The sequence below is a fragment of the Artibeus jamaicensis genome, unplaced genomic scaffold, assembly GCF_021234435.1.
Source record: "Artibeus jamaicensis isolate MK-2021 breed Jamaican fruit bat unplaced genomic scaffold, CSHL_Jam_final contig_1526, whole genome shotgun sequence".
In the NCBI taxonomy this organism is placed as follows: domain Eukaryota; kingdom Metazoa; phylum Chordata; class Mammalia; order Chiroptera; family Phyllostomidae; genus Artibeus; species Artibeus jamaicensis.
This window is the reverse complement of record NW_026521297.1, coordinates 918882-942879: the sequence shown is the minus strand read 5'-3', so window position 1 is coordinate 942879 and position 23998 is coordinate 918882. Positions and strand designations below refer to the sequence as shown.

Below are 23998 nucleotides of genomic sequence, written 5' to 3'. Positions count from 1 at the left end.
ATTCTGTAATTGGGGCTTTAAAGCCTCAAATTTCGGATCTCAGGATTAAATCTAGTGGCCGGACAATGTCAAGGATCAAGGCCTGAGTAGTCTTTCCACATAAGATTTAGAGGGGAAGGGAAGGAGAGAGGGAGAAACATCAATGTGTGGTTGCCTCTCTTGCATCCCCTGCTGGGAACTGGCCTGCAACCCAGGCGTGTGCCCTGACTGGGAATCCAACCACGAGCCTTTGCTTCGCAGGCCCGTGCTCAGTCCACTGAGCTACACCAGCCAGGGCTCCACACATTTCCTAGCCTGGCCTGGCTTTCGAGGTGGATTTGTCTCTCTGTTGTCTGGATCTTAGGTCAGTTTTAGAGGGAGAGAAATTCAGGATGGGACATTGCCCACTAGCACTGGCTTGGATTACGCCCCCGGGGTGTTCTGGTTCATTCGGGATCCTCATTTCCTTGGGGCTCATTCAGCTTCTTCAAATCAAAGAGCTGCAGTTCCAGAACCGACCAGCAGGTGGACTCATCGATGTAAACTGGGAGGACGCGAAGAGCAAGCTCCAGGGACCAACTAGCCTACATTGGCTGCGTCGGACGTTTTTACTAGGCTCGAGGAAAAGTCTTTAAATAAGATGTGTAATCTGAGTGTGACCCAGGTGTAAAGAGAACGTGCCCGGTGCATGCTCCCACATCACCCGCCCTCAGCTGTGGGACCAAGGGTCTGGCTGACCCTGGAGAACGGGAGGGCAGGGGTCAGATGTGGAGAGGTGTTCCCTAGGCCTAAAACCTCGGGGATTAGAAGTCAGCTCAGAAGACTAGTTCTCCCTGGCCCTCAGGCTCGCTGTGCGCTGCCCTACCCTGCTGAGCTCCCCTTCCCAGCCTTGCCCACTCTGGGTCATCACTGTTCAGGTAGCGACAAGTGTGTCTCCCCCTTAAATGGTGGGCCAGCTGAGGGCAGGGCCTGGGGTGTCTCGGTCACCACTGTGTCCCCAGCATCATCCAGCGCAGTGTGGCAAATGGATGAACCAGTGAGCGAGCACCTTTAGTATGTGGAAGTCACCACCTCAATTTAGCAAATATTGGGTGGCAGCTTTATACTATAGCCCAGACCTCAGCTGCTTGCATGGTCGTTATTAATAGTTGTGATTAGTAGTAATGGCACCAAATATGAAATGTATCAAACAAGCCATGGGATTCTTGCTTTTCTCTAAATCCTCCATCCCTCTGTCTGTCCCCCCCTCCCCGTCCAGTCATATTCCTTCTATCTCTCCTCCATTTCTAGCTCTGTCTGTTCCTCTTCCTGCTACCTCCCTATACGACCTCCATACCTTCGCCACTTCTACTCTCCCTTCCTGGCGATCCTCTGTGTTATCCACCCGTTAGTCCTCTTTCCAGAACTCCTCCCCCTCTCTGCTCTTCCCCACTTCTCCCACCTCCCCTCCATCCGGTCTGCTTTTTAGGCAGCCCCGCCCCCTCCAGGTGCACAGCATACCCACGATGCCAGAGGTGTGGCCAAGGGGACAGAGATGAGTCCATTTTAATTGTTGGAGAATTACCTTTGGGAATAACTCCCAGCACCTCCCCCATGTTCCCCCCGCCCCGGGCATGTCCTATCCAGTGTGGGCAGCAAGTCATCGAGCAGTTCATCTCTGGGATGGCGTAGAGACCGCTCCCTGAGGAGGGAGGACAGCATCACGGGGCAGCCGGGGTGAGGGCACGGAGCCTCAGAGGACGCTGATGCGCTGGGCCAGCCCCTGCATCTCGTGGTCCTGTGGTGGGAGGGCCCCCCCAAGCTCCCTGTCGGTGGGCAGCCCTGGCCCAGGCAGGGGATGCTCCGCCACAAACTGCTCCCAGCGCGCGTCGTCACTCTCGTGGGTGATATACCGCTCGCCCATCTTCCCTTCCAGCTCTCGGAGGTCCAGCCAGGTCTGGTACTCCTAGGCCCAGGAAAACAGGAGTCAGCTCTAGGGCTCCACCGAGGGCAGCCCTTAGCGACCCAGAGTTAGGTTCCAATGAAGGTGAAGCCCTCACAACCTGCCCAGCCAATCAATAGAGATGCAGCTCCACCCCCTTCCACAGCCCAGCCAATGGGAGGATCAGCCACATTCCCCATCCACAGAATTGTACCACACTCTTCGCTACTGTGCAGCCAATGAGATCTCGTTCCAGCCCCGCCCCCTACATCACCTGTAACCACGGGTGGCTGAGAGACTTGTCCACACTGTAGCGCTTGCGCATCTTCACCTGCAGCAGGTTGTTGATGAGGTCTATGGCTGCGTGGGGAGAGAGACAGCTCAAGCCCTGCCGCGTGAGGGCCGACAGGCCACCCCAGCCTACTTGCCGCCCATCCAGAGCTTCCTTCTGCACTGGCCCAGGCGGCTCGGAAGCCTCACCTGCCTCAATCACTCACCCACCCGTTTCCTCATTAAATCACATGTTTCCCTCCCACACGCATAGCACACACATACTAACTCCTTCCTCTGTTCAAGTCTCTACCTCAGTTTCCCCATTCTTATAGCGCCTTCATAAGTTTGTCATACACAGGCACATACAGGTACACCTACTATTTTTCACTTAACATTTTTCTTTAAGCCAACTCATTTGTCCAAGATGTAATGTGAAGTGGACAAAGCAGGTTGAAAAACAGCATGTGTGGTATGCTGCCATCTGAGTAAAAAGGAGAAATAAGAGAATTTATGCCCACATATTTGGCTGCCTATACACAGAGTGGGGCAAAAGTAGGTTTACAGTTGTTCCTATGGAAAATAATCCAATAATGAATAAGATAATACAAGAATAAACTGTTTTGCACACTCAAAACTATAAACCTACTTTTGCCCACTCCTGTCTAAAAGAGACTTGTCATAGCCACTTGCCTTTGGGAAGAATGGCAGCGACAGGAGAATTTTCACTGTAGACCCTTTTGTATATTTATAAATTTGAACCATGTGAATATTTAACATAAAAAAAATCAACATAACTTGCCCTGGCTGGTGTAGCTCAGTGGAGTGAGTGCCGGCTGCTAAATCAAATGGTCTCTAGTTTGATTCCCAGTCGGGGGACAGGTCTGGGTTGCAGGCCGGGTCCCCAGTAGGGGGTGTGCGAGAGTTGCAACCACACATTGATGTTTTACTCCCTCTCTTTCTCCCTCCCTTCCTTTCTCTCTAAGAAATAAAGAAAATGTTTTAAAAAATACAATTTTGTGAATCACTTCACTTTTTAAGGTGAAAATAAATTTCTATAAAATGACAACTTCACATCACCCTGATCAATGGAAACCCAAAGATCACCTGCCATGCCCACAACAAGAAAACAAAAATAAACAGCATGAGCGGGTGGTAGTTAGTCACTGGCTTCCTGCAGAACGCCCCGAGACCAAGGCTCATTCTGTATGAAAGGGAGGATTATCGAGTATCAGGCATTCAGGACAAGCCAGCACTTGTCTGGGGCTCTCTCCTCGGTCAGAGGCCTTGAAGGACAAAGGCCTCACTGTGCGAGCCCCTCTGAGCGCAGGCCCTGTCTACACGGGTGCTCTCTTCTGGCCAACACCACTGGCCCCTCACGCATGTCCATCCACACTCACCCTCACTCACGCACACTAGTGTGACAACCTTACTGAGCGACTTCTGAGCAGTTCCGGAAGCCAACCTGAGGACCTGCAGTATGACTCTGGGACCCGAGTCAGTCGATGTTCATGTTGCTTAGTGCTTATACCTCTCTTACCTCTCTTAGTACCTCCGCCACCAACTCTTTTCCTGCACTGAGTAACCCTCTCGTCGGCGCCCCCACCACTTTCCACGAGGTCACACCCCTCTAGGGTCTTACCCCTCCCACTGTTCACAGACCACCCGACAACATTTTCTTCACATGATCCCTTCTCTGCAACTTATCTCGGTATTCCCAGAATCTAGTGCAGTCCTAACCAGGCACATAGTAGGAACTCTGCATGTCCCCTGTGGAATAAATTCCCATAATTCCTCTTGTCCTGAGCTCCTGGCTGCAGGACCTGTCCCTTGTTCTAACTTCCTCAGGGCTTGTTATCTTAGCCCTGCCCCTGACCCACCCTACCCCTGGCTCCGCCCCAATGTCGAGAGCCCCAGGACTTAACTTTCCCAGGCAAGTGCCCCAGGCAAGTGCCCAAGGCAAGGGCCCAAGTCACAGGGCCCAGTGCCACTACCTGGCTACGACAGCAAAGCCCCTATCTGCAGACACCCTAAAGTCCGCCTTGGTCCTGACTCCCCTTTCCTTGGAGCCCAGGCTTCTCCGCACCCCAGGTTGCAGGTTTGACTTTGGTCTCCAGGCTTGTAATGCTTTTCCCCAGACAGCTTCAGAAACCCTCCATGGCCCTGCCCCCTCTAGCCACGCCCCTAAACCAGCCCCCTCTGTCACTGAACCTGCCCCCAGGCCCTAGTCTCTAGTCTAGCTGGCATCCAGCCCTTTCGGGGTGGTAACCCCGAAGACTACAGGTCCTGGCTAACACCTTGGGAGGATCTGCCCTTCCTCCTGGCACCCCAGCCATTTGGCCTCCTCAGGTCCAGTCTCCCTCCCTTCTAGTCTGGTCCTAGACAGGCCACGCCCAGCTTAGCCCCAAGACGCCAACCAAGAGTCTGTCTTAGTGCTTCTGGGCACTCCCTTTCCAACTGCCATAATGCAGCCTAGGCCTCAGTCTGGGGCCCTGGTTCCATACATGCCCCTGAGTCCGTGCCCCAAAGTTCCAGGGCCACAGTGCCTCAGTTTAAAGGATTTACCTCCCCCGCAGCCCCGCCCCATGTTTAGGCTCCACCCAGGCAGCTTCAGGGCCCACCCTCTCGTGGCCCCGCCCACTCCTCCCGGCCCCGCCCTGGATCCCTGCACACCTCCTGCAGAGATGCAGCTCCAGGGACAAGCCGGGTACATGAAGGCGGCGTTCTGGATCTGGTCGTTGATGTCCTCATCCTCATTGAAGGGGAACGTCCCACTGAGGCTGACATACATGATCACGCCCACTGACCACATGTCCAGCGAGCGGTTGTAGCCCTGGTTGAGCAGCACCTCGGGCGCCAGGTAGGCCGGCGTGCCCACCACGGAGCGCCGGAATGACTTCTCACCGATGATGCGGGCGAAGCCGAAGTCGCAGAGCTTCACCTGCCAAAGTGAAAGGCAGAGGGTCTGAAAAGGTGTTGAGAATGCATACCCTACCCGGTCTCACACCCCCACCACAGTTCTCTAGGGCAGGGGTGTCAAACTCATTGTCAGCAGGAGCCCTAACAGCCTCGCGGGTGCCTTCAAAAGGCCGAATGTAATTTTAGGACTGTATAAACGTAACTACTCCTTAACTAGGGGCAAGGACCTCAGTGGAAACAAGGTGCCGAGCTGGATAAAACAAGGGGGACGGTCATCAGCCCGCGGGCCTTGTGTAGAATATCAAATATTGGTCCATATCCAAGCTCCTCCACTCTCTAGCCAAGGGACCCCCAGCAAGTGACTCCCGCTCTCTGTGCCTCAGTTTCCTCGTTTGTGTGAGGAGGAGGAGGAGCAGCATGCCAGCACCTGCCTCAATGGCTGTCATAGGGGTTCCATGAGTTAATCCAACTAAAGCTCACAGGCCAGCCCTGGCTGGTGCGGCTCAGCGGATTTAGCACCAGCCTGCGAACCAAAGGGTCGCTGGTTCGATTTCCGGCTAGGGCACATGCCTGGGTTACCGGCCAGGTCTCCAGTTGGGGGCGTGCAGGAGGCGAGCACACATCAATGTTTCTCTCCTTCTCTTTCTTTTTCTTTTTTTTTTTTACGATTTTTATTTATTTATTTTTAGAGAGAAGAAGGGAGGGAGAAAGAGAGAGAGAAACATCAATACATGGTTGCCTCTCGTGTGGCCCCCTGCTGGGAACTGGCCTGCAACCCAGGCATGTGCCCTGACTGGGAATCAAACCGGCGACCTTTTGATTTGCAGCCCGTGCCCAATCCACTGAGCTACACCAGCCAGGGCTCGCCTTCTCCCTCTCTTCCCTTCTCTCTAAAAATAAATAAATAAAATCATTAAAAAATAACGCTCACAGGACAATAAGAGCCCAGCACGCTCCCCGCCTCTGTACCTGTCTTATGGAACAGGTCTTCCTTACCCTCCACACGGCTGTTTTCTCTTTCACACAATGGAGATGCTTAGAGTCCCTACCTGAAAGGGTGGCTGTAAGGATCGGAAGAGTGAACCCACATCAAGGTTCAGGCGCAGTGTCTGGCAGAGAGGGCCTCTCAAGAGCGGGACCTAACTTCTCCCAATAGCAGCCTCCTCGCCAGCTTCCCCGGGGATTAAAGGGGACCGGGCAGGTTAAACTGCCGATCGGGGTATCAGACAGCGACAGGTGGGTGCCCAGCTTTCCCTGGCTGGTGGAGGCAGCCTAGGGTCATGGACAGGCTTTGGAGCCAGCAAGACCTGGGTTCGAGGTCCTGCCCTGCTGCCTACCTCTGTGTGTCCACGTATTGTCCCTCCCCTGCTCAAATCCTCCCCTGGCTTACTTACTATTGCTCTTCAGATAAAGTGCGGAGTCCTAGAGGCCCCTGGCCTCTGCTGCCTTCAGAAGCAGCCACACCCCAACCCTGACATGAATGATAGCCATAGTACTCTTTCCTGAGATCCTTTTCCTTTAATTTTTTAAAAAATTTATTTAGAGAGAGAAGAAGTGGGGGAGAAAGAGGGAGAAAAACATTAGTCGGGTTGCCCTCTGGACACTCCCTGGCCACTGACCAAACTGGCAACCTAGTCATATGCTCTGACTGGGAATTGAACTCACAACCTTTAGGTTTGCAGGACGGCATTCAACCAAATGAGCCACACTGGCCAGGGCAGATCCTCTTTGACAGGCCTTGGAGATCTTGTCCTTTACTAAGGCCCACCCTTTTCTTAACAGATCTTACAATGGAAAATTATTCAGCCATAAAAAATAAATAACCTTGCAAATATTAACTAAGTGAAAGAAGTTAGTTACGAAGGACCACATATTATACTTTTGTATATTTCATTTGTATGAAATGTCTAGAATAGGCCAATCCACTGAGGATAATGTTTTAAAATTGATTGCAGCGATGGTTGTACAACTCTGGGAATACACTGAAAGCCACTAAATTGTACACCTCAAAAGGGCAGGCTGTGTGTAGCTCAGTGGATTGAGCTCGGGCCTGCGAACCAGACGATTGCAGTTCGATTCCCAGTCAGGGCACATGCCTGGGTTGCAGGCTGGTTCCCTGCAGGCCAGTTCCCAGCAGGGGACGCACGAAAGGCAACCACACATTGATGTTTCTCTCCCTCTCTCCTTCCCTTCCCCTCTAAAGAGAAATAAATAAAATCTTAAAAAACAAAAAAACAGGGTAGGCTGTGCCCTGATTGGTGTGGCTCTATCATTTGGGGATCATCCCACAATGCTGAAGGTCGCTGGTTCGATTCCCAGTCATAGCACATGCCTAGGTTGCAAGTTCGGCCCCCAGCGGGGGGGGGGGATGAGAGGCACCCAATCAATGCTTCTCTCTCCCATCAATATTTCTCTCTTTCTTCCTCCCTTCCCTTGTCTCTAATAAAGAAATAAGAAAATATTTTTAAAACTTTTATTTCACCATTAAAAAAATTTATCTCACTAGTTTCTTTTTATTTTTTCTTTCTATTTTTTAAAATGTGGCTATTAGAAAATGTAAAGTGATAACTTCAGTTCATGTTAGATTCTTGGTGGATACCATTACTCAGAAGCAGGGGTCCTTGCCCTGGCTGGTGTAGCTCAGTGGATTAAGCGCGGGCCTGAGAACCAGAAGATCGTGGTTTGATTCCCAGTCAGGTCACATGCCTGGGTTGCAGGGCAGTTCCCAGCAACCCCAGTCCCCAGTCCCAGGGGACACGTGAGAGGCAACCATACATTGATAATTTTCTCCCTCTTTCCTTCTCTTCCCCTCTAAAAATAAATAAATAAAATCTGTTTTAAAAATTACTTTAAAATAAATAAATAAGTAAATAAACAATTATTTTAAAAGTAATAAAAAAAGAAGCAGGGGTTTTCAAGCTTGCCATTTAGGGCAGGATAGCCCTTGGGCGCCCCTCACTGGGGACCTGGCCCACAACCGACGCAGGGGCCCTGATAAGAAACTGAACTGGTGACCCTTTGGTTTGCAGGCCAGCACTCAATCCACTGAGCCACACCAGCCCGGGCTACTCTGTTTCTTTCTTCCTTTCCCCACTGTTTTCTGTTTTCTTTTCACATGGCGGGCAGCCATCACGGACCATGAAGACCAGGCAACACCACAGAGAGGCCAGAACAACAAGACAGCAGAAGCCACCGTCCCTCACACCCTGCAACTTACTTTTTCAGCCCCAGAATGTGCATGCTGGACTGGACATGAGTGGTAGACAAGCCTCTGTTGCAGTCATTGTTATCATGAGTAATAAATACCACCCCCCCCACCTCCAGTGTTGGCCGACGCCCCAAATTCAGGAGGGGATGCAACTGACCTGGGGAAATGGGTCGGCTGAGGCCAGCAACACATTTTCTGGTTTCAGGTCACAGTGGACAATGTTCTTGAAGTGCAGGTGTCTCAAAGCCACCAGGATCTGAGGAGAGGACATGGAGCCAGTCAGAAAGGTGGAAAGGGGTCTGCTCCGGATTCTGCCTTCAGCAGCCAGCCCTCCAAACGCCATCCATGCCCTTCTCTGCACCCCTCAAGATGCCCTGGGGGGGCACCACAGAAAAATCTCAGAACCCCATGCCTGGGATAGGAGTGGAACACGTAATTCTAGAACGGCTGAGCTGGAGCAGTGGGTTTGGGAGGATCTGGAGAGCCTGGCTTGTGGTAAACTCTTGCTGAAAAAGAGCTATGAAGCCCTGGCCACGTGGCTCTGTTGGTTGGAGCACCATTTTGTAGATGAAAAGGCTGCGGGTTTGTGCCCTTGTTGGGATGCATATGAGAGGCAATTGATCAATGTTTCTCACATTGATGCCTCTCTCTCCCTCTCTCTCCCCCTTCTCTCTCTAAAAAAAAAAAAAAAATCAATAAATGTATCTTCAGGTAAGGATTAAAAAAAAAGATTAGCCCTGGTTGGTGTGGCTCAGTGAATTGAGCGCAGGCCTGCGAAGCCAAGGGTCACTGGTTCCATTCCCAGTCAGAGCACATGCCTGGGTTGTGGGCCAGGTCCCCAGTAGGGGGCGCATGAGAGGCAACCACACATTGATGTCTCTCTTCCTCTTTCTCCCTCCCTTCTTTCTCTAAAAATAAATACGATCTTTAAAAAAAACTTGATACCATTTGTAAGCATGTATCTGTAGGACTCACAATTTTCCCTGATTCTGTGAAACTCAAAACAAAATACTAAATACACTGGAAGTACAGAGATGTAAGCATGAAGTTGCAATTTCTACCTTAGAATGTAAATATTTGTCCTGGATGACAGTTGAGGACGAAAAAGCTACTTGAAAGCCACCGCCGAGGCCCAACCTCCTCACTGTGCGGACGGGGAGACTGAGAACCCAGGATGTGTTTACACATCTGTCTGCTGACTTCCCACCCCTGGTCAATGTGGTGAGTAAGGACAGCGTATTGGAAGCTGGAGAGATCCAGGTTCAAATCTCACCGGACCATTGCCTAGCTCTGTGACCTTGGCTGAGACCCAGGAACCTCCCCCTACCTCAGTTTCCTCACCTGTAAGATGGGGGTTTACGGTAACACCTACCTTGAAGGGGGGGTGTGAGGCATAAGCAAGCGAAGTGCTGAGCCTAGGACTTGGGGTGGGACAGGCAAGAGGCAGAAAGAAATCTGCAGAGAGAGAGAAAGAGAAAGAGAGAGCGTGGGCAGGCAGAGAGAGAGGAGGAGATGGATGAAGGGAAAAAAAGAGAATCGGCCTCAGTGGCTGAAGGCAGGTAGTTCCCCCTCCTGGCCTGACGTCCGGATGAGCCTGCCACGGTGGGCTCCTGTCCCCACCTACAAGCCAGCCTGACACAGCCCTGCAGCTTCGGAGAGTGAGGGTGCCCGGCTGGATGAAGAAGCACACAGCACAGGGGCTTCCCCACCAACGGAGGGCGTGTCCCAGGCTCAGGTGAGTGACCAGCCCGATTGGGAAAGCCTTTCTGGGAAGGCTGTGAAATGCAGAAGCCACGAAAGGCAACATGTAATATTGTAAAAGTTACAGTCTCCACGGCAAATGAAAGCCAGGCATGAAATAAACAGGAAAACGAATCTGGAAGGAAAGAACGGAACGCCGTGACAAGGGTCCAATGGAAAAAAGGGGATGTAAAGCACAGGCCAATAAAAAGGACGGCAGGGTCAGGCTGGTCCTGACCATAATTTCCAAACTGCTGAATGAAGCCACAGAAGTGCTGTTTTCCCACCTACAACACTGGTGTTTATTGTTCCCAGTTAGTAAGGAGTGAGGAAAGAGACACCATCAAACTCTGTTGGTCAGAGCAAAGATGCAAAAGTTTTGTTTTTTTTTTTATAACTAGGCAACGTGTTTAAAGAAATCTAAAGCACGTCTCCCTGGAGTCAGGAGTCCGCGATTTGAACGCATCCCACTGAAACGTTCCCACCAGGACCTGGTAAGGTGTGTCCATGGATGTGGTCAGACCGTTGTTCGGCAGAGTGGAAAAGTTAAAAACAAGCCACATGCTCAACAGCTGGGGGATTTGGTGACATCCGTCAGGAGACACAGTTCAGAAAAAGAGGTAGTTCTGCCACTAACTGTGCACCGAAATAGAATGCAGGCGCGCTCCACCTAACAACAGAGATGCGTCCTGAGAAATGCGTCGTTAGGCGTCGCCATCACTGCGTGAACGCGGTAGAGCGCACACGCACAGCCCTGGGTGGGACAGCCCGGGGCACACCGAGGCCGTGTGGTGTAGCCTGTGGCTCCTGGGCCATCCACTGAACAGCACATTACTGTCCCAAGCAACACAAGATCAAATCCAACACAAGACAAAACGATGTGCTAAGACACGGTAACCATGAGATGCAGGAGGCTGCCGCCAGCGTAATGCAACGTGCTGTTTTACAGCGTCCTTTTTTTATACGTAGAAAGAGTACACTCTAAAAGAATGATAAAAACTGCAGCAAACACATAAAACACAGTGTTGTCCATTGTCGTTATCGTCTCATGTCCTGCATGCAATTGCATGTGCTGTACCTTTACATGACTAGCGATGTACAAACTCGTGGGTGATGCACTGCACCCTGTTTTGCCGGCTAAGTGTCCCCAGGTGGTAGGAATTTTTCGGCTCCATTGTAGAATATTGTAATATTACCATGTATAGATGGTCTATTGCTGACTCACGCATCGCTATGTGGCGCGTGACTGTAATAACTATTATCATGATCAATCTATCATTTTCTACTTATTATCCTATTATTTTTCTATTGTTATTACTCTGTGATCTGTTCTATGATTACCCTATTATTTAAAAATTATTGTATGATCATTCTATTTTTTTTTCTGTTGTTATTATTAGTCTCTTATTGTCTTTTATTGTCCATTGTTGTGCCTGCCCCCCAGGGTCTGCCTGAGATGCTGGGCCCACGGGGGCCTGTCCAAGGGGACGCCCGCCACAGGGCGGGCGGGGAGCCGCACGGGGAGGGCGGCAGTGGGCGGGGCGGGAGGCGCGCACCTGGGTGATGAGGAACTTGGTGAGGCGCTCGGGCAGCCGGCCCTTCTCGCTGGAGAGGATCATCTCCAGCATGTCCCCATGCAGCTTCTCCATCACCACAAACACCTTCTCGGGCGTCTCGAACATGCACTCCAGGTTCACGATCCCCGGGTGCCGCAGACTCTGGAGTGGGGTGGGGTGGGGTGGGGTCAGGGCCCTGGTCACCCATGACCTTGGGGCCCCAGGGGGCAAACCGTGGGAGCAGGGGGACAGCAGACAGGAGGAAGGATGTTCCCGACACGAGCAGCTCATTCCCAGGGTGTCACTTGGGGGAGGGGAAGGGAATTCCCACCGGCCCAGGAGGAGCCACTGCCCTGCCTCCAGGTCCATTAGACCTTCACATCGTGACACTCTGGTGAAGGCCCAGGGTTGTGGGAGGGAGGGAGGCGGAGTGTAGAAAAATGGGAGGAATCTTTGTATATCTGTCTTTTAAATCTGTGCCTCCTCCCTCTTCCCCAAGTCCCGATCAGGTGGATTCCCGGTCTCCTCCCACCTTCCAATGGCAGCCTAAGGGATCTTTCTCAAGTACACACCCAACTCTATCCCTTCCTTGCTAAAAGTCCTTCCATGGCTCCCCAGTACTCTCAGGGGAAAGAACACAGTGTGTGACCCCAGCTTCCTGCCTGGCTTCCCACCACATAAACCATCTAATAACCCTGAACTCCTTCACATTCCTGGAAGATGTGATGTTCCCTCTCACCTCTAGATCTTTGCATAGGCTGGTCCCTCCTCTCAGAACACCTTCTCCACCCCTTCAGTCTCAACATGCATATTCCCTCCTCCAAGAAGCCTTCCCTGACTACCCCCGGACTGGGTCACTTGGCCCCTGAAAGAAGGAAGTGAAAAGGAAAGGCCCTTCCCGAGTGGGGGGAGAGCTGGACCACAGGCCCTGGCGGTCACCTGCAGAATGGCCACTTCGTTCCGGAGCTGGCTCTCCTGCTTGGTGGGGAAACGCAGCTTGTCGATGACCTTTACCGCCACATCCCGGCCTGTCTTCCGGTGCTTTCCTGGTCAGGGGTGTGGGGGGGTGGGTTGGGGGATGAGGAGAGCAGGACCTTCCAGTCCTAGCAGAGGGGACTCCCCCCGACCCACAGAGACACAGCCAGCATTGGGTGAAGGGGGATGGAGGGCCATCAAGGTGGTTCTGAGGGTCCCCCAGGAGAGATGTAATGGGCAGGGGGGCTTGGGAATAAAAGTGGAATGAAGGAAAGTAAAGAAAGACACAGATCCAAGGAGGGGACTCTACTACATGGGAAACTAGATTTCCGACCAATCAGAATCTAGGCTGTAGCTCTGTGGCCAATCAGAACACAGAATTACCCTCCCTGTTTGGATGGGAGAAAGTCCATTGGCTTTTCCCAGTGAGAAAAGGAGACCCCGAGACTTTCTGCCCCTGGGATCTAGATTTCTAACTAACCAGAACAGGAGGTGACAGGCAGCCAATCGGAAGGGAAGGTCTGGAGCCCAGAACGCCCCCAGAAAACTCTGTGAACTAGCTTGAAAGTGTCCTTACCGCCATAGACCACTCCAAATTGCCCTGAGCCCAGCACCTCATCCGGGAAGATCTGGTAGACGGTGGCAATGTCCTGCAGGGGGGCCATGGCAGGTCAGGGTGCACATGGAGATGAGGGGTCAAGGAGGCTGGGGAGGGCGGGAGAGCTGGGAGAGTGGGGGGGGGAGGACATCCTTGGGACCATGAGGTGTGGGGCAAGAGTCTCACCACATTCTCTTGTATCTGACTGTTAGACACGGAGATGCTCAGAGAAGCTTGTCCTGGGGAGAGGGGAAAGGCAGAGGTGAGGAGACCCCAGGCTCAGGATTATGTTCATCTGTAACTCCAGAGGCAGCCTCTGGAGCCGACCACCCGGGTATCCAAGGCACAACTTAAGATTTCCGACCAATCAGAATCTAGGCTCTAGCTCTGTGGCCAATCACCTTGGATACCCACCCGGGTATCCAAGGCACAACTTCAGGCTACTGGCTTGTCTACTGTGAACCTCAGTTTTCCAATCTGGAGAATGGGAATAATACTGACCTCCCTCTCAGGGCCAGAGAGGGGAGTAAGTGGGACGTGCTGAGTGGCTCGAGAAGGGATGTCACGAATGACTTCGCCGGGCGTTTCACCCTGTGATCTCAGCACCAAGCAAGGCATGCAGATCCCATTTCATAGAGGAGGAAACTGAGGCTCAGGGGCCAAGTCCAAACTGACTCCGGCATCTTTCCCTGAGCTTGCTCTACTTAGCCAACCCAACCAGCACCAGACATTTCCAAAGTCCTGATCCTTCTTTCTGTCACTGAAATGTCTCTCCCCTCTCCACTCCGGATCTCCACCCTCAGCCACTTCCCTCAGCGCCCTGCCCCGGTCCTGCTCTCTCCTAGTCTCCGTCCACTGGGACACCAGAGGGATCTTGCTGAAGCACAAACCTGACCCCATCCATCCCCTGCTCAGAACCTGCCATGGCTCCCTAGTGCCCTCCGGAGGAAGCCCACACCCCTTTCATGGCTTATCACACAGGTTCCGGTCCCTCATCTACCTTTTGACTTGAAGCCCTACTATGCTGTCCTCTGTCCCCAACGCATTTGCCTGCTCGCAGGACCTCAGATATGGCAAGTTCTCTCCTGCCTCTGGGCCTTTGCACTTGCTGTTCCCTCTGCCAGGAATGTCTTCTTTTTCTCATTCTGGACTTAATTTAAAAATCCTCCTCGCCTTTTGGTCTCAGCTCGAATGTCACTCCTGGGACCGTGTCAGATGACTCTAGCGCATGTGCTACATCTTGGATGTCATCTCAAAGTACCAGATGATATGACTAATGCTTGTTACCCACACTGGATTATACCCACCAGGTTCCCTGTCTTTTGGATACTCTCCAATCATCCTTTGCCTCTGCCTGACATCATTTCCCATTTGTTTCCTATTTTATTCCTCCTCAGCTTCCAGGTCTCAACTCAGATGTTGCTTCCTCCAGGAAGCCCTCCGGGATATGCAGTCTGGGTCAGGCACCTCCTCTGTCCTTCTCCAACCCTCTGGTTTCCACATCCCAGCCCTGCTGCTCACTATGAGGCATCCTGTATAAAGACAGCTCCCCCTCCCCCACTGGACCGTGAGCCCCGTGAGGGTGGGTCCTGGGCTGTGTTGGTGACAGCTGCATCCCCAGCACTATTCATCAGAGGTCAGACCCAGAGGAAGCATTCGGTAAATGCATGAATTACAGAGTCTACACTCACAACTGGGAGAAGTCATCACCACCCAGACAAAACTCAGAAAGGGAAAGTGACATGCCTAAGGCCACACATCAAGTCCAAGGCTTAATAGAGATTTGGACTGAGGCCTGCTGAGTTCAGAAGCCACATTTGCCATGGTGCCATTCCCCCCCTTCCCCAGGACCTTCCCAGCCCCACCCTCCCAGGAACCCAGGCTGAGGACTCACTGTGGGGCGCGTGACCCGGGGCGCTGGGTGCGTCCTGGAGGATGACGGGCATCAGGGCCTGGCGGATGGCCGTTTCCCAGGCCCGGGCAGCCTCAGCTCCCTGTCCACTGGGCCCCCCGGGGGCCCCGCCAGGCGTCTCGCCCACGAAGTAGGTAGCATTGGCAGTGATAATCTCAAAGCAGTGTGGGTTGGTGCCCGGGGGCACAAGACTGAAGTTCTGGGCGGACTCCACGGTGAGGATTTCTGACAGTGGAATTTCCTGGCAGGACAAAGAGCCAGCACAGGTGAGGACACCAGGCAGACCCCGGCACCCGCCTTACTCTGAAGAGCACGCAGAATCCAGTGTCAGTGGGGAGGTGATTTGCATGGAATGGTCAGGAAAGGCCTTCTGGTGGAACTTACATTGAGGCAGAGGCCAGAAAGGTAAGAGGAGGCCACTGGTGGAGAAATGGCGGACACAGCATGTGCAAAGGCCCTGAGGTGGGAAAGGCTTGTGTTCAAGGGTTGTGCCATCTCCCCAGCACATGGATGGTGCTTGGCACATAGTAGATATACACACATGATAAATAAATGAAAGAAATGAGGCTGGGGCCAGGCCGCACAGAGGAGCCTAGGCTCTGTCTCCAGAGCCCTGAGGAGCCATGGAAGGGCTCAGAGCAAGGGAGGGGCAGGTCTCTCCAGCTGTGTGTCAAGAATGGATGGGAGAGAATGGGACTGAGACAGGAGGCCAGGAAGGAGGTTGACAGAGTCTGGGTGGGAGAGAAAGTGCAGGACCTCTGGGAAGGGAAAAGGGTCTGCTTTGAAAAATATTGAAAAAGATCCCTAGCTGGTGTGGCTCAGTGGATTGAGCGCTGGCCTGAGAACCAAAGGGTCGTAGGTTGGATTCCCAGTCAGGGCAATACCTGGGTTGCAGGCCAGGTCCCCAGCGAGGGAACGCATGAGAGGCAACCACACATTGATGTTTCTCTCCCTCTCTTTCTCCCTCCCTTCCCCTCTCTCTAAAAATAAATAAATAAAATCTATTAAAAAAAGAAAGAAAGGAAGGAGGGAGGAAGCAAAGAATGGAAGAGCAACAGAAGAAAGACTTATGTAGCCAATAAAAACAGGGGCAGAACCCTGGCAAGTGTGGCTCAGTGGACTGAGCCCCAGCCTGCTAACCAAAAGGTTGCCAGTTCGATTCCTGGTCAGGACACATGCCTGGGTTGTGGGCCAGGTCCCCAGTAGGGGGCGCGTGAGAGGCAACCACGCATTCATGTTTCTCTCTCTTTTCCCCTCCCTTCCTCTCTTTCTAAATGTAAATAAATAAAACTTTAAAACATTAAAAATTTAAAAGAAAAACAGGAGCAGAGAGGTGACAAGGGCAGGGCGGATGCATTTCAGATGCTGGAGACGGTGTTGTAGAGGCAGGGGCGGCACTCTGATGGCCTGACTTGAGCAAGGTGGGAAGGAGGAGAAGGGCCCAGCCATGGGAAGTGTGCGGGAGGTGCTCCAGATAGGTCACCGCCACATCTGGACAGCGGGAGCCGCCAGACGGTTCCGACAGTTTCACCAACTCCTCTGGCCACCATGTGGGAGGGGACTGTGGGGTTAAGGGCAGAAGCGGGGGGCCAGGGAGAAGATTCCTACAGCCACCTGTGGGAGGCTGGCTGGAACGCAGGGGCAACCCGGGAGGTGGTGAGGAACCCAAATAAATAATTCCATAAATTAATTGTAAAGTAGTAATGATAACAAGGTTATAATTCCTGGGAGCTTAGCGCGTGCCCGCCCCTAAACTAATGGCTTCTGGTAGGTTATCTCTGAATTCTGGCTGCAGCCCTGAGGTGACCGCTACTCTTTGAGGCCTTTTACAGGTGAGAGCAGACAGGTGAGCTAAGTCACTCTGGGTCCCTCAGCTGGAAAGTGGCGGGCTGGGTGGCACTTGCCGCTGGGCTGTAAGTGGGCAAGCAGTGAGTGGAGAGAGGGTATGATTCGTGGGCATTTGGCTGGGGCAGCTGGGAGAGGAATAAAGAAGCTGGTAGGCAAGGAGGTGAGGTCCGAGGGAGCTGGGAGCTGAAGACCCACCTTGTAGTATCTGTTGGTTGTGTTGTTCTGGAAGAGCGTGATGCACTTGCAGTCCAGGCGCCAATAGTGCCGCTTCCTCTGTCGGGAGGGACGTTGGAGAGGTGAGTCGTCGCCTGCCCTCAATGCTGCTTGACGTGCCAACCCTCTCCACCAATCAAAACCCGCCGCTAACTTTAGCTCCTCCCCATGTGCTCCACCCACCCCTGAACTCACCTTGGTCCCGCCTTTAACTCCTTCCCCGCCCCTCATCCCAGCTCTAACTGGCCTCCAGCATATCAGTGCCCACCCCACCCAGCCCCACCTCCTCGAACAGATCCTGCCCCGCCCCAAATGGCCCCACACCGCCCACTCACCAGCGTGTCCTTGTTGCTGTAATGAACCACCCAACCTTCGTGCAGAGTGGTGCTGGATTTCCGTGTCGTGTGTCGCACTGACTGCACCACCCTCATTAGGGGGATGTACCCTAGGGAGCTGAGGAGGGGAGAAGACAGGGTGAGAGGTCACTACAGGCAGAACAGAGCCCGAGCGCCGGACGCGGTAGGGGACATCTCTGGGCAGCCTGGGAGTTGTGTTTTGGGCACTTTTCCCCCGTTTTATGATGAGGGAGGGGACTCTTGTGGAAAGGCTGGGTTCCAAAGTCAGGCTGCCTGGCAAATTACCCACTTCTTCATGCCTCAGTTTCCTCGCCCAAAGGGGTTGCTGTGAGGATTGAAAATCCTTCTAAGAAGCTTAGCAGTGCTGGGCACAGCGCGGGCCTCTAATGGGTTCTAATGACTACTGAGCCCAGGGACCTCGCAGCCAGTGCTGTGACGCTGGGCAAGTGACTCAGCCTCTCTGATGAGGACGCTGGGGCTCAGAGAGGTTAATCTCTTGCCTAAGGCCACACAGCAGTCTGGCTCCAGAGACCATGTTCTTACTCACACTGTACTCCCAGTCTGCATTGCAGACTGTTTTTGGAAGGACCCCTGAGAAATGGGCCCAACCAGCACCCTCCAGGGAGAGCAGCTGGGAGACGGGAAGTGGGAGAATTTGAATAATTGTATTACCAGTACCCCCCCCCCCAATACAATGTAAATTAAAGTACGCTTCTCAGAAAACTTTAAAAATGCAAATCAAGCCCTGGGTGGTGCGGCTCAGGGGATCGAGTGCTGGCCCGCCAACCAAGGGGTCGGCCAGTCTGACTGCCAGTCAGGGCGCAACGCTGGGTTTTGGGCCAGGTCCCCAGAAGGGGGCGCATGAGAGGCAACCACACACGTTTCTCTCCCTCTCTTCCTCCTTCCGTTCCCCTCTCTCTAAAAATAATAAATAAATAAATCTTTTTCAAAAGTGTAAATTAAGGGAAAAAGGGCAAAGCTGAAAAATAAAGCGTGGGTACTTAAGATTGCCTCAGGGACCTGGGAAATTTTCAAGGAGAGAGTGTCGGAGACCATTGCAGAGGGGGAAGGGCATCCCCAGGGGGCGCCCTGGGTACCTTTGAGCCTTGTCTCCCTCCGCTTCCTCCTCCTCACTGGCACGGAGGGCATTTTCCGAGTGCGAGCCTGGGATGATACCCGAGTCGTCGGACTCGTCCATGAGGGTGCTCTTGTCAGCCTCACTGAAATCGGCGGCCTCCTCCATCGGCACGTCTGAGTGTGGGGACAGGGGATCAGAGGGGCCTCCGTCCAGTCTGGCCCCGCCCCCACCCCGCCCCCACTCCTTCCGGCTCAGCCCACAGCCTCTTACCTCCATTGATGAGCACCTCTCCCAAACAGTCATTAGGGACGCGAGTGGCGCAGCGCTTGTGGCAGTTAAACTTGCAGTCTGGGGGGAGGACAGGGAATAGGGACATAGGAGGCATGGGAATGAGAGGCCACCTGAAAGTGCTGAATCTTGAGCCCCGACCATCAGGTTGAAAAGACTCTTGGTCTTGCTGTTTGGCGCGGGAAACCAGGCTGGCCCTTCCACGGCTCTCCCCTTTGGAGCTCGTTTCCGGGGGTACAGAGAGACTTCATTAAATAGGAGGGCCAGATTTAGTGCCTGTGGCTGTAAAGCCCTATGACACTAAGTGTCTGAAGTTCAATGGAAATATCAGTTTCCCCAGACTTCTAGAAGGCAACAGGGTTTAACGTTCCAGGATTCTAAACTTTGAAGACTCAAGGACAGGGCTTCTCAACCTTCGGCACTATGGACATCTTGGGCTGGCTAATTCCTTGTTGCAGGGACTGATCTGTCCATCACAGGGTGTTTAGCAGCATCCCTGACCTCCAACCCCTAGCTGCACCATCCCTGTGTGATAAACAACATGTCTTCCAATGTCCCCTGGGGGGCCAAATTGGCCCTTGTTGAGAATCATTGCTCTAGATTGTGCTTATTATAAGGTTATAGGATTACCATAAGATTCTAGAATTTGGATTCGAACCTGTTCTTCTAAGGTTCTATGAGTCTAGATTTCTAAGTCTCCAAAGTTCAATGTCCAAGCTTCTAGAACTCTAGACACATCCCCGATTCTACGGTTTTATGCTTCTAGACTAAGGCTCCTTGGGGTCCAAGGTTTTATAGTTTTACATATATAAAGCCCAGACTTTGGTGACTTGAGTTCTACATTCTGGATTTCTAGGTCTCCAGAAGCTGAGGATGCAAAGGTTCTAGGATTTGGTACATTCAAGATTCTAGAACTGAATGTCACTATTGTTCTTTAGCTCTAGACATCTATAATTCTAGAATGATCTGATAAATTTTAGAATGGGCTGGCTCTAAGTTTTTATCGATCTAGACTTGTGGTATTCTAGAATTTGATCATTCAACACCCTGCACTTCTAGATTTCTAGAACTCTGAGGTCCCATGGTTCCATGATTGCACATTTCTATGACTCAAATTTGATACTTCTAGGTTCCCATTATTATCAAATTCTGTGGTTCTAAAGTTATAATATCTTGAGAATCCACAATTTAGTAACTCCAAGATTTACGAGTCTAAAGTTCTGTGGTTCTTTCGTTGAATGCTATGATCCAGAATTTTTGAATCTGATGTTTCTAAGGTTCTCTGATTCTAGAATTCTCAAGTTCCGCAGTTTTACAATTCCATGCTGCCTTATGAATCTAGATTTCTAAGGCTCCAGGATTCCTGCGTTCTAGGGTTCCAGAACTGCATAAGTTCTAGAACCCCAGGATTCATGGCATAGCCCTTGTAAGTCCCTGTGCGGTTAGGATTGGAATACGAGATTCTTGTTCTGCCACAAGCCCAGCTGAGATCCGAAGCGTCTGAGTGTGTGTATATGTGGCAGTTGGCATTTCTGACCCTGTCTGTTCCCCCCATCCCCGCAACCCACTGACCTTTGCACTGCAGGCCCTGGCGGAAGAGGCCCTTCAGAAGTTTCTTGCAAGCCTGGCAGACGGTGGGCCGCGTGTAGCTGTGGATGAGGAAGGTATGTGGCACCTTGACCTTGGAGAGCAGCATCTTGTCCAGCTCGATGGGGCGACCCGTGTAGGATGAGGCAGACGATGAGGAGGAGGACGACGGGGGGCGGCGAGGCAGGAGCTCGGTGGTGCTGCGGCTCTATCGGTCAGCGAGAGTGGGAAGGACACATGGGTGCATTGCCTCACACCCAGGCCTCATCAGCCCCCACCCAACAACCTGCCCACTCCCCAACCCCTCACCAGCTCATCGGCCGTGCAGGGCAGGGAGTCCGAGGTGCTGAGGCGCACGGAATGGCCACTGGCCAGAGACGTGGACGACAGGCGCCGCTTGCGGGCCCCGCTGCAGTTGTTGGGGATGCTGAAGGCGCAGCGCTTGTGGTAGTTCAGCCCGCAGCCTGCAGGGGGCGCCAGACGGTCAAAGAAACAGCCTCCTTTGCCCAGGGTTCCACCCCCTCCTTTTTTCCTGCAGATCCAGAGTACTATAGATCCCTGGGGATACCTCTTAGTGTGTAATTAAAGTCACTGGAAACCTACTAAAACCCAATTCACACAGAATTGCTTATGGCCCAGAAATGAAGGTTTGGAACCAGGTGAAGAACCGTGAGCGGGCAAGGCGCTTGCTAAGGGCGAAGGGAAGTCAGGTTGGGGAGTGGAAGAGGGAAGCCACCCCCGTCTGACGGGCTGCAGAAAGGAGGTGTCTAATCGCCAGAAGCAGTGCTTCCTTGCTTTATGAGTGTGTATGTGTATACCAAATACTTTTGCTTTCTTCCCTCACCTAACATAAGATATTGCATCGTCTTCTGGGGAACGAAAGGGTTCGCATGCTTCCGATTGTACTCAGGATGGCTGTGCATACCAGGTGGAAGCGGGACGTTATTACTGTTTTTTCTTTTCTTTAAAAATCCTCATCCATGACAGAATCAGACTCAGCTGGCGGTTTCCACTGGGCTTCCTGAGCCCTCGCTCCAATCCGTCTCGGATGCTTCGGACACGGTCCCAGGATTGCTGACTGCTCTGCAGGATGTTCCTCCAGCCACCGGAAGTTTCTTTCAGAATGCTTCGGGAGGCCCGTCTTCTGCCGGGCAGCCTGTTAGACTTTGCAGCTCAGTCATGCTCCATCACAGCCACTGTCTCGGGTGTGCGATGTCACACCACAGAGGCACACCAACACTGTCGGTGACACAAGAGAGCTTCAGGACAGCAAACGGCCATGACTTTGGCCTATGGGAACCACGTCCAGTCTTGGCCTTTCATGCACTTCATGGAATCTCAGAATCTCCCCTGTGATTCCCAGGGTGAATACCATAATAGGGTCACACCCCCACAGGAAGGTGTCAGTGGCATTAAGTACAGTCATTTGGGCTTCTTTTGAAAGATATGAACTTGGACTCCACCTGTGAAGTGGAGCCAAGGAAGTCCATGCTAACACCGCCCATTAGAATCTGATGATACCAGGGTTGCACCATGACGAAGGTTACATATGCTGGGACATGAAGAGTTGGATGTGGCCCTGCCCCAGTGGCTCAGTTAGAGTGTCGTCCGGTACACCAAAACATTGTGGGTTTGATTCTCGGTCAGGGCACATGCCTAGGTTGCAGGTTTGATCCCCAGCAGGGGTGCATGTGGCATGCAACTGATCGGTGTTTCTCTTTTTCTCTCCCTATCTCTCTCTGTCTGAGATCAATAAACATATCCTCGGGTGAGGATTCAAAAACAGGGAGCTGGATATGATGTGTGCATGACGACAATATCGATGGCAGCTTTCAGTGCACCGAATCAGTTTTCCACAGGCCTGATACGGCTATTATCCCGAATCCTTAACTAATGCCGCAATATATTTAGGGCTACGTGGTAACGACCGCAATCGATGAGGTAGGTCATCTGGGACACAAGTTATCAAAGACTCTGGATTTCCATATGAGGGCGACCACCATGAGCCAGCACACTGAACAAGGGAGGTGCAGGCTGTCACTGCAGAAGACACGGGCCCCTTCTGTGTGCGGAGCACAGCCAAGGCGGGCGTTGTTGGCTTCAGCAACAGGGAGGCAGCATCTCATTCAGGAACATCAGAGATAGAAGGGACCTGCTGATCCTGATGCTTGGGCTTCACCTTGAGACACCTTGGCTAAAGCACACAATGTGTTCCTTTATATTCCTCCCCGCAAATGTATATGTTGAAGCCCTAACCTGCTGTATATTTGGACACTGTGCCTTTAAGGAGGTAAATGAGGTCATCAGGGTGGGGCCCTGATCCAAGGAACCTGGGGTTCTTAAAGAGAAAGTCGCGGTCTTCACTCACTATGTGAGCACACGTGACATGGCGTTCATCTGCAGGCTAGGAAGAGGATCCTCCCCAGGATCCAAACCCTGTCGGAACCTTGACCTGAAACTGTCCAGCCTCAGGAACTGTGCGGAATAAATGTCTGTTGTTTTAGCCACCCAGCCCGAGGTATTTCGTTACGGCCGCCTGAGCAGGCTAAGGTGCCAAGATGACAAGGGGTGGACTCTGGTGGTCAGCTCTCTATGTCAGCTCAGCCAGGGTGGCATCCCCAGGTATTTGAACACTAATCCAGGTGTTGCCCCAGGTGTATTTGCTAGATGTGATTCAAGGCCACAACCAGCTGACTTTAAATGAGAAAGATTACCCTAGAAATCTGGGTGGGCCTGTCTCCATCCGTTGAAAGGTCTAAAAAGCAGAGCTGAGACTACCCAGATGAAGAAGTTCTGTCTGTGGAGAGCCGCACCAGCTCCTGCCTGAGAGTTCCAGCCTGCCCTTGCTGACCAGCTGCCCCATGGATTAGGAGCTGGTTAGCCAGGCCCCATAATCCTGTTTTATCCAGTGCCTTCTAAAAATCCCTTAATATATACCCGCTACTGGCTGTTTTCTGGTTGATCCCTCTTCCCAGTGAGCACTCCTTTTCTTCCCCCAAGCTCTGCCCCTTACCTCTACCACAGAGCTCCACTCCCAGGCTCCACCCCCGGAGCTGAGCCCCACCCCCAACACAAGCCCCGCCTCCTGGCCTCACCTCCAGCTCCCCCGCCTCCAGCTCTGCCTCTGGGTCCTCACCTCTCCATCCAAGCCCCACCTCCTAGACTCCGCCCCCTGGCCCTTGAGCTCCACCCATGGCCCCACCTCCAGCCCTTCACCTCTCACCATCACACTTGAGGCCCTGGCGCACCAGACCGAAGAGCATCTCCCCGCAGTGGTCGCAGAAGGCAGGCGCTCGGTAGGAATGCACCGTGAGTGCGTGCGGGCGGATCTGGAAGTCCTCGAAGGTGGCGGAAGCTGCAGGCAGCAGGGAGAGGCGGATGATTGAGCTGGGGCCAACGGAGGCCATTCCAAGACCCCTCGTTCCCGGGTTTCTTACAATCCTCCCAGTTGCAAGGTTTCACTTCATTCATTTACTCACATATTACATTCTACCTGGATTCAAGTCCCAGCTCCGCCACTGGGCAAAACACCTATGTACTTATGCCAGGG

At 52.6% G+C, this 23998-nt stretch overlaps 1 protein-coding gene across 2 annotated transcripts in view; it reads right to left on the bottom strand.

Annotated features, from left to right (window-relative positions):
- Positions 1 to 1494: 1494 nt before the first annotated feature.
- The window catches only part of PRKD2 (protein kinase D2), a 31008-nt gene continuing 8504 nt past the window's right edge, over positions 1495 to 23998 (bottom strand). For both annotated transcript variants that reach the window (XM_037155120.2, XM_037155121.2), the window contains exons 4-19: positions 23672 to 23803; positions 20758 to 20912; positions 20434 to 20656; positions 18844 to 18921; positions 18593 to 18746; positions 17475 to 17592; positions 17122 to 17199; positions 15061 to 15319; positions 13353 to 13405; positions 13146 to 13218; positions 12533 to 12639; positions 11594 to 11755; positions 8455 to 8553; positions 4844 to 5111; positions 2175 to 2260; positions 1495 to 1924 (exon numbers count right to left, since the gene is read on the bottom strand). In XM_037155120.2, the coding sequence (XP_037011015.2) occupies positions 1712 to 1924; positions 2175 to 2260; positions 4844 to 5111; positions 8455 to 8553; positions 11594 to 11755; positions 12533 to 12639; positions 13146 to 13218; positions 13353 to 13405; positions 15061 to 15319; positions 17122 to 17199; positions 17475 to 17592; positions 18593 to 18746; positions 18844 to 18921; positions 20434 to 20656; positions 20758 to 20912; positions 23672 to 23803 (2258 nt within the window). In that variant the 3' untranslated portion in view covers positions 1495 to 1711. The remainder of the gene's footprint in view (positions 1925 to 2174; positions 2261 to 4843; positions 5112 to 8454; positions 8554 to 11593; positions 11756 to 12532; positions 12640 to 13145; positions 13219 to 13352; positions 13406 to 15060; positions 15320 to 17121; positions 17200 to 17474; positions 17593 to 18592; positions 18747 to 18843; positions 18922 to 20433; positions 20657 to 20757; positions 20913 to 23671; positions 23804 to 23998) is intronic.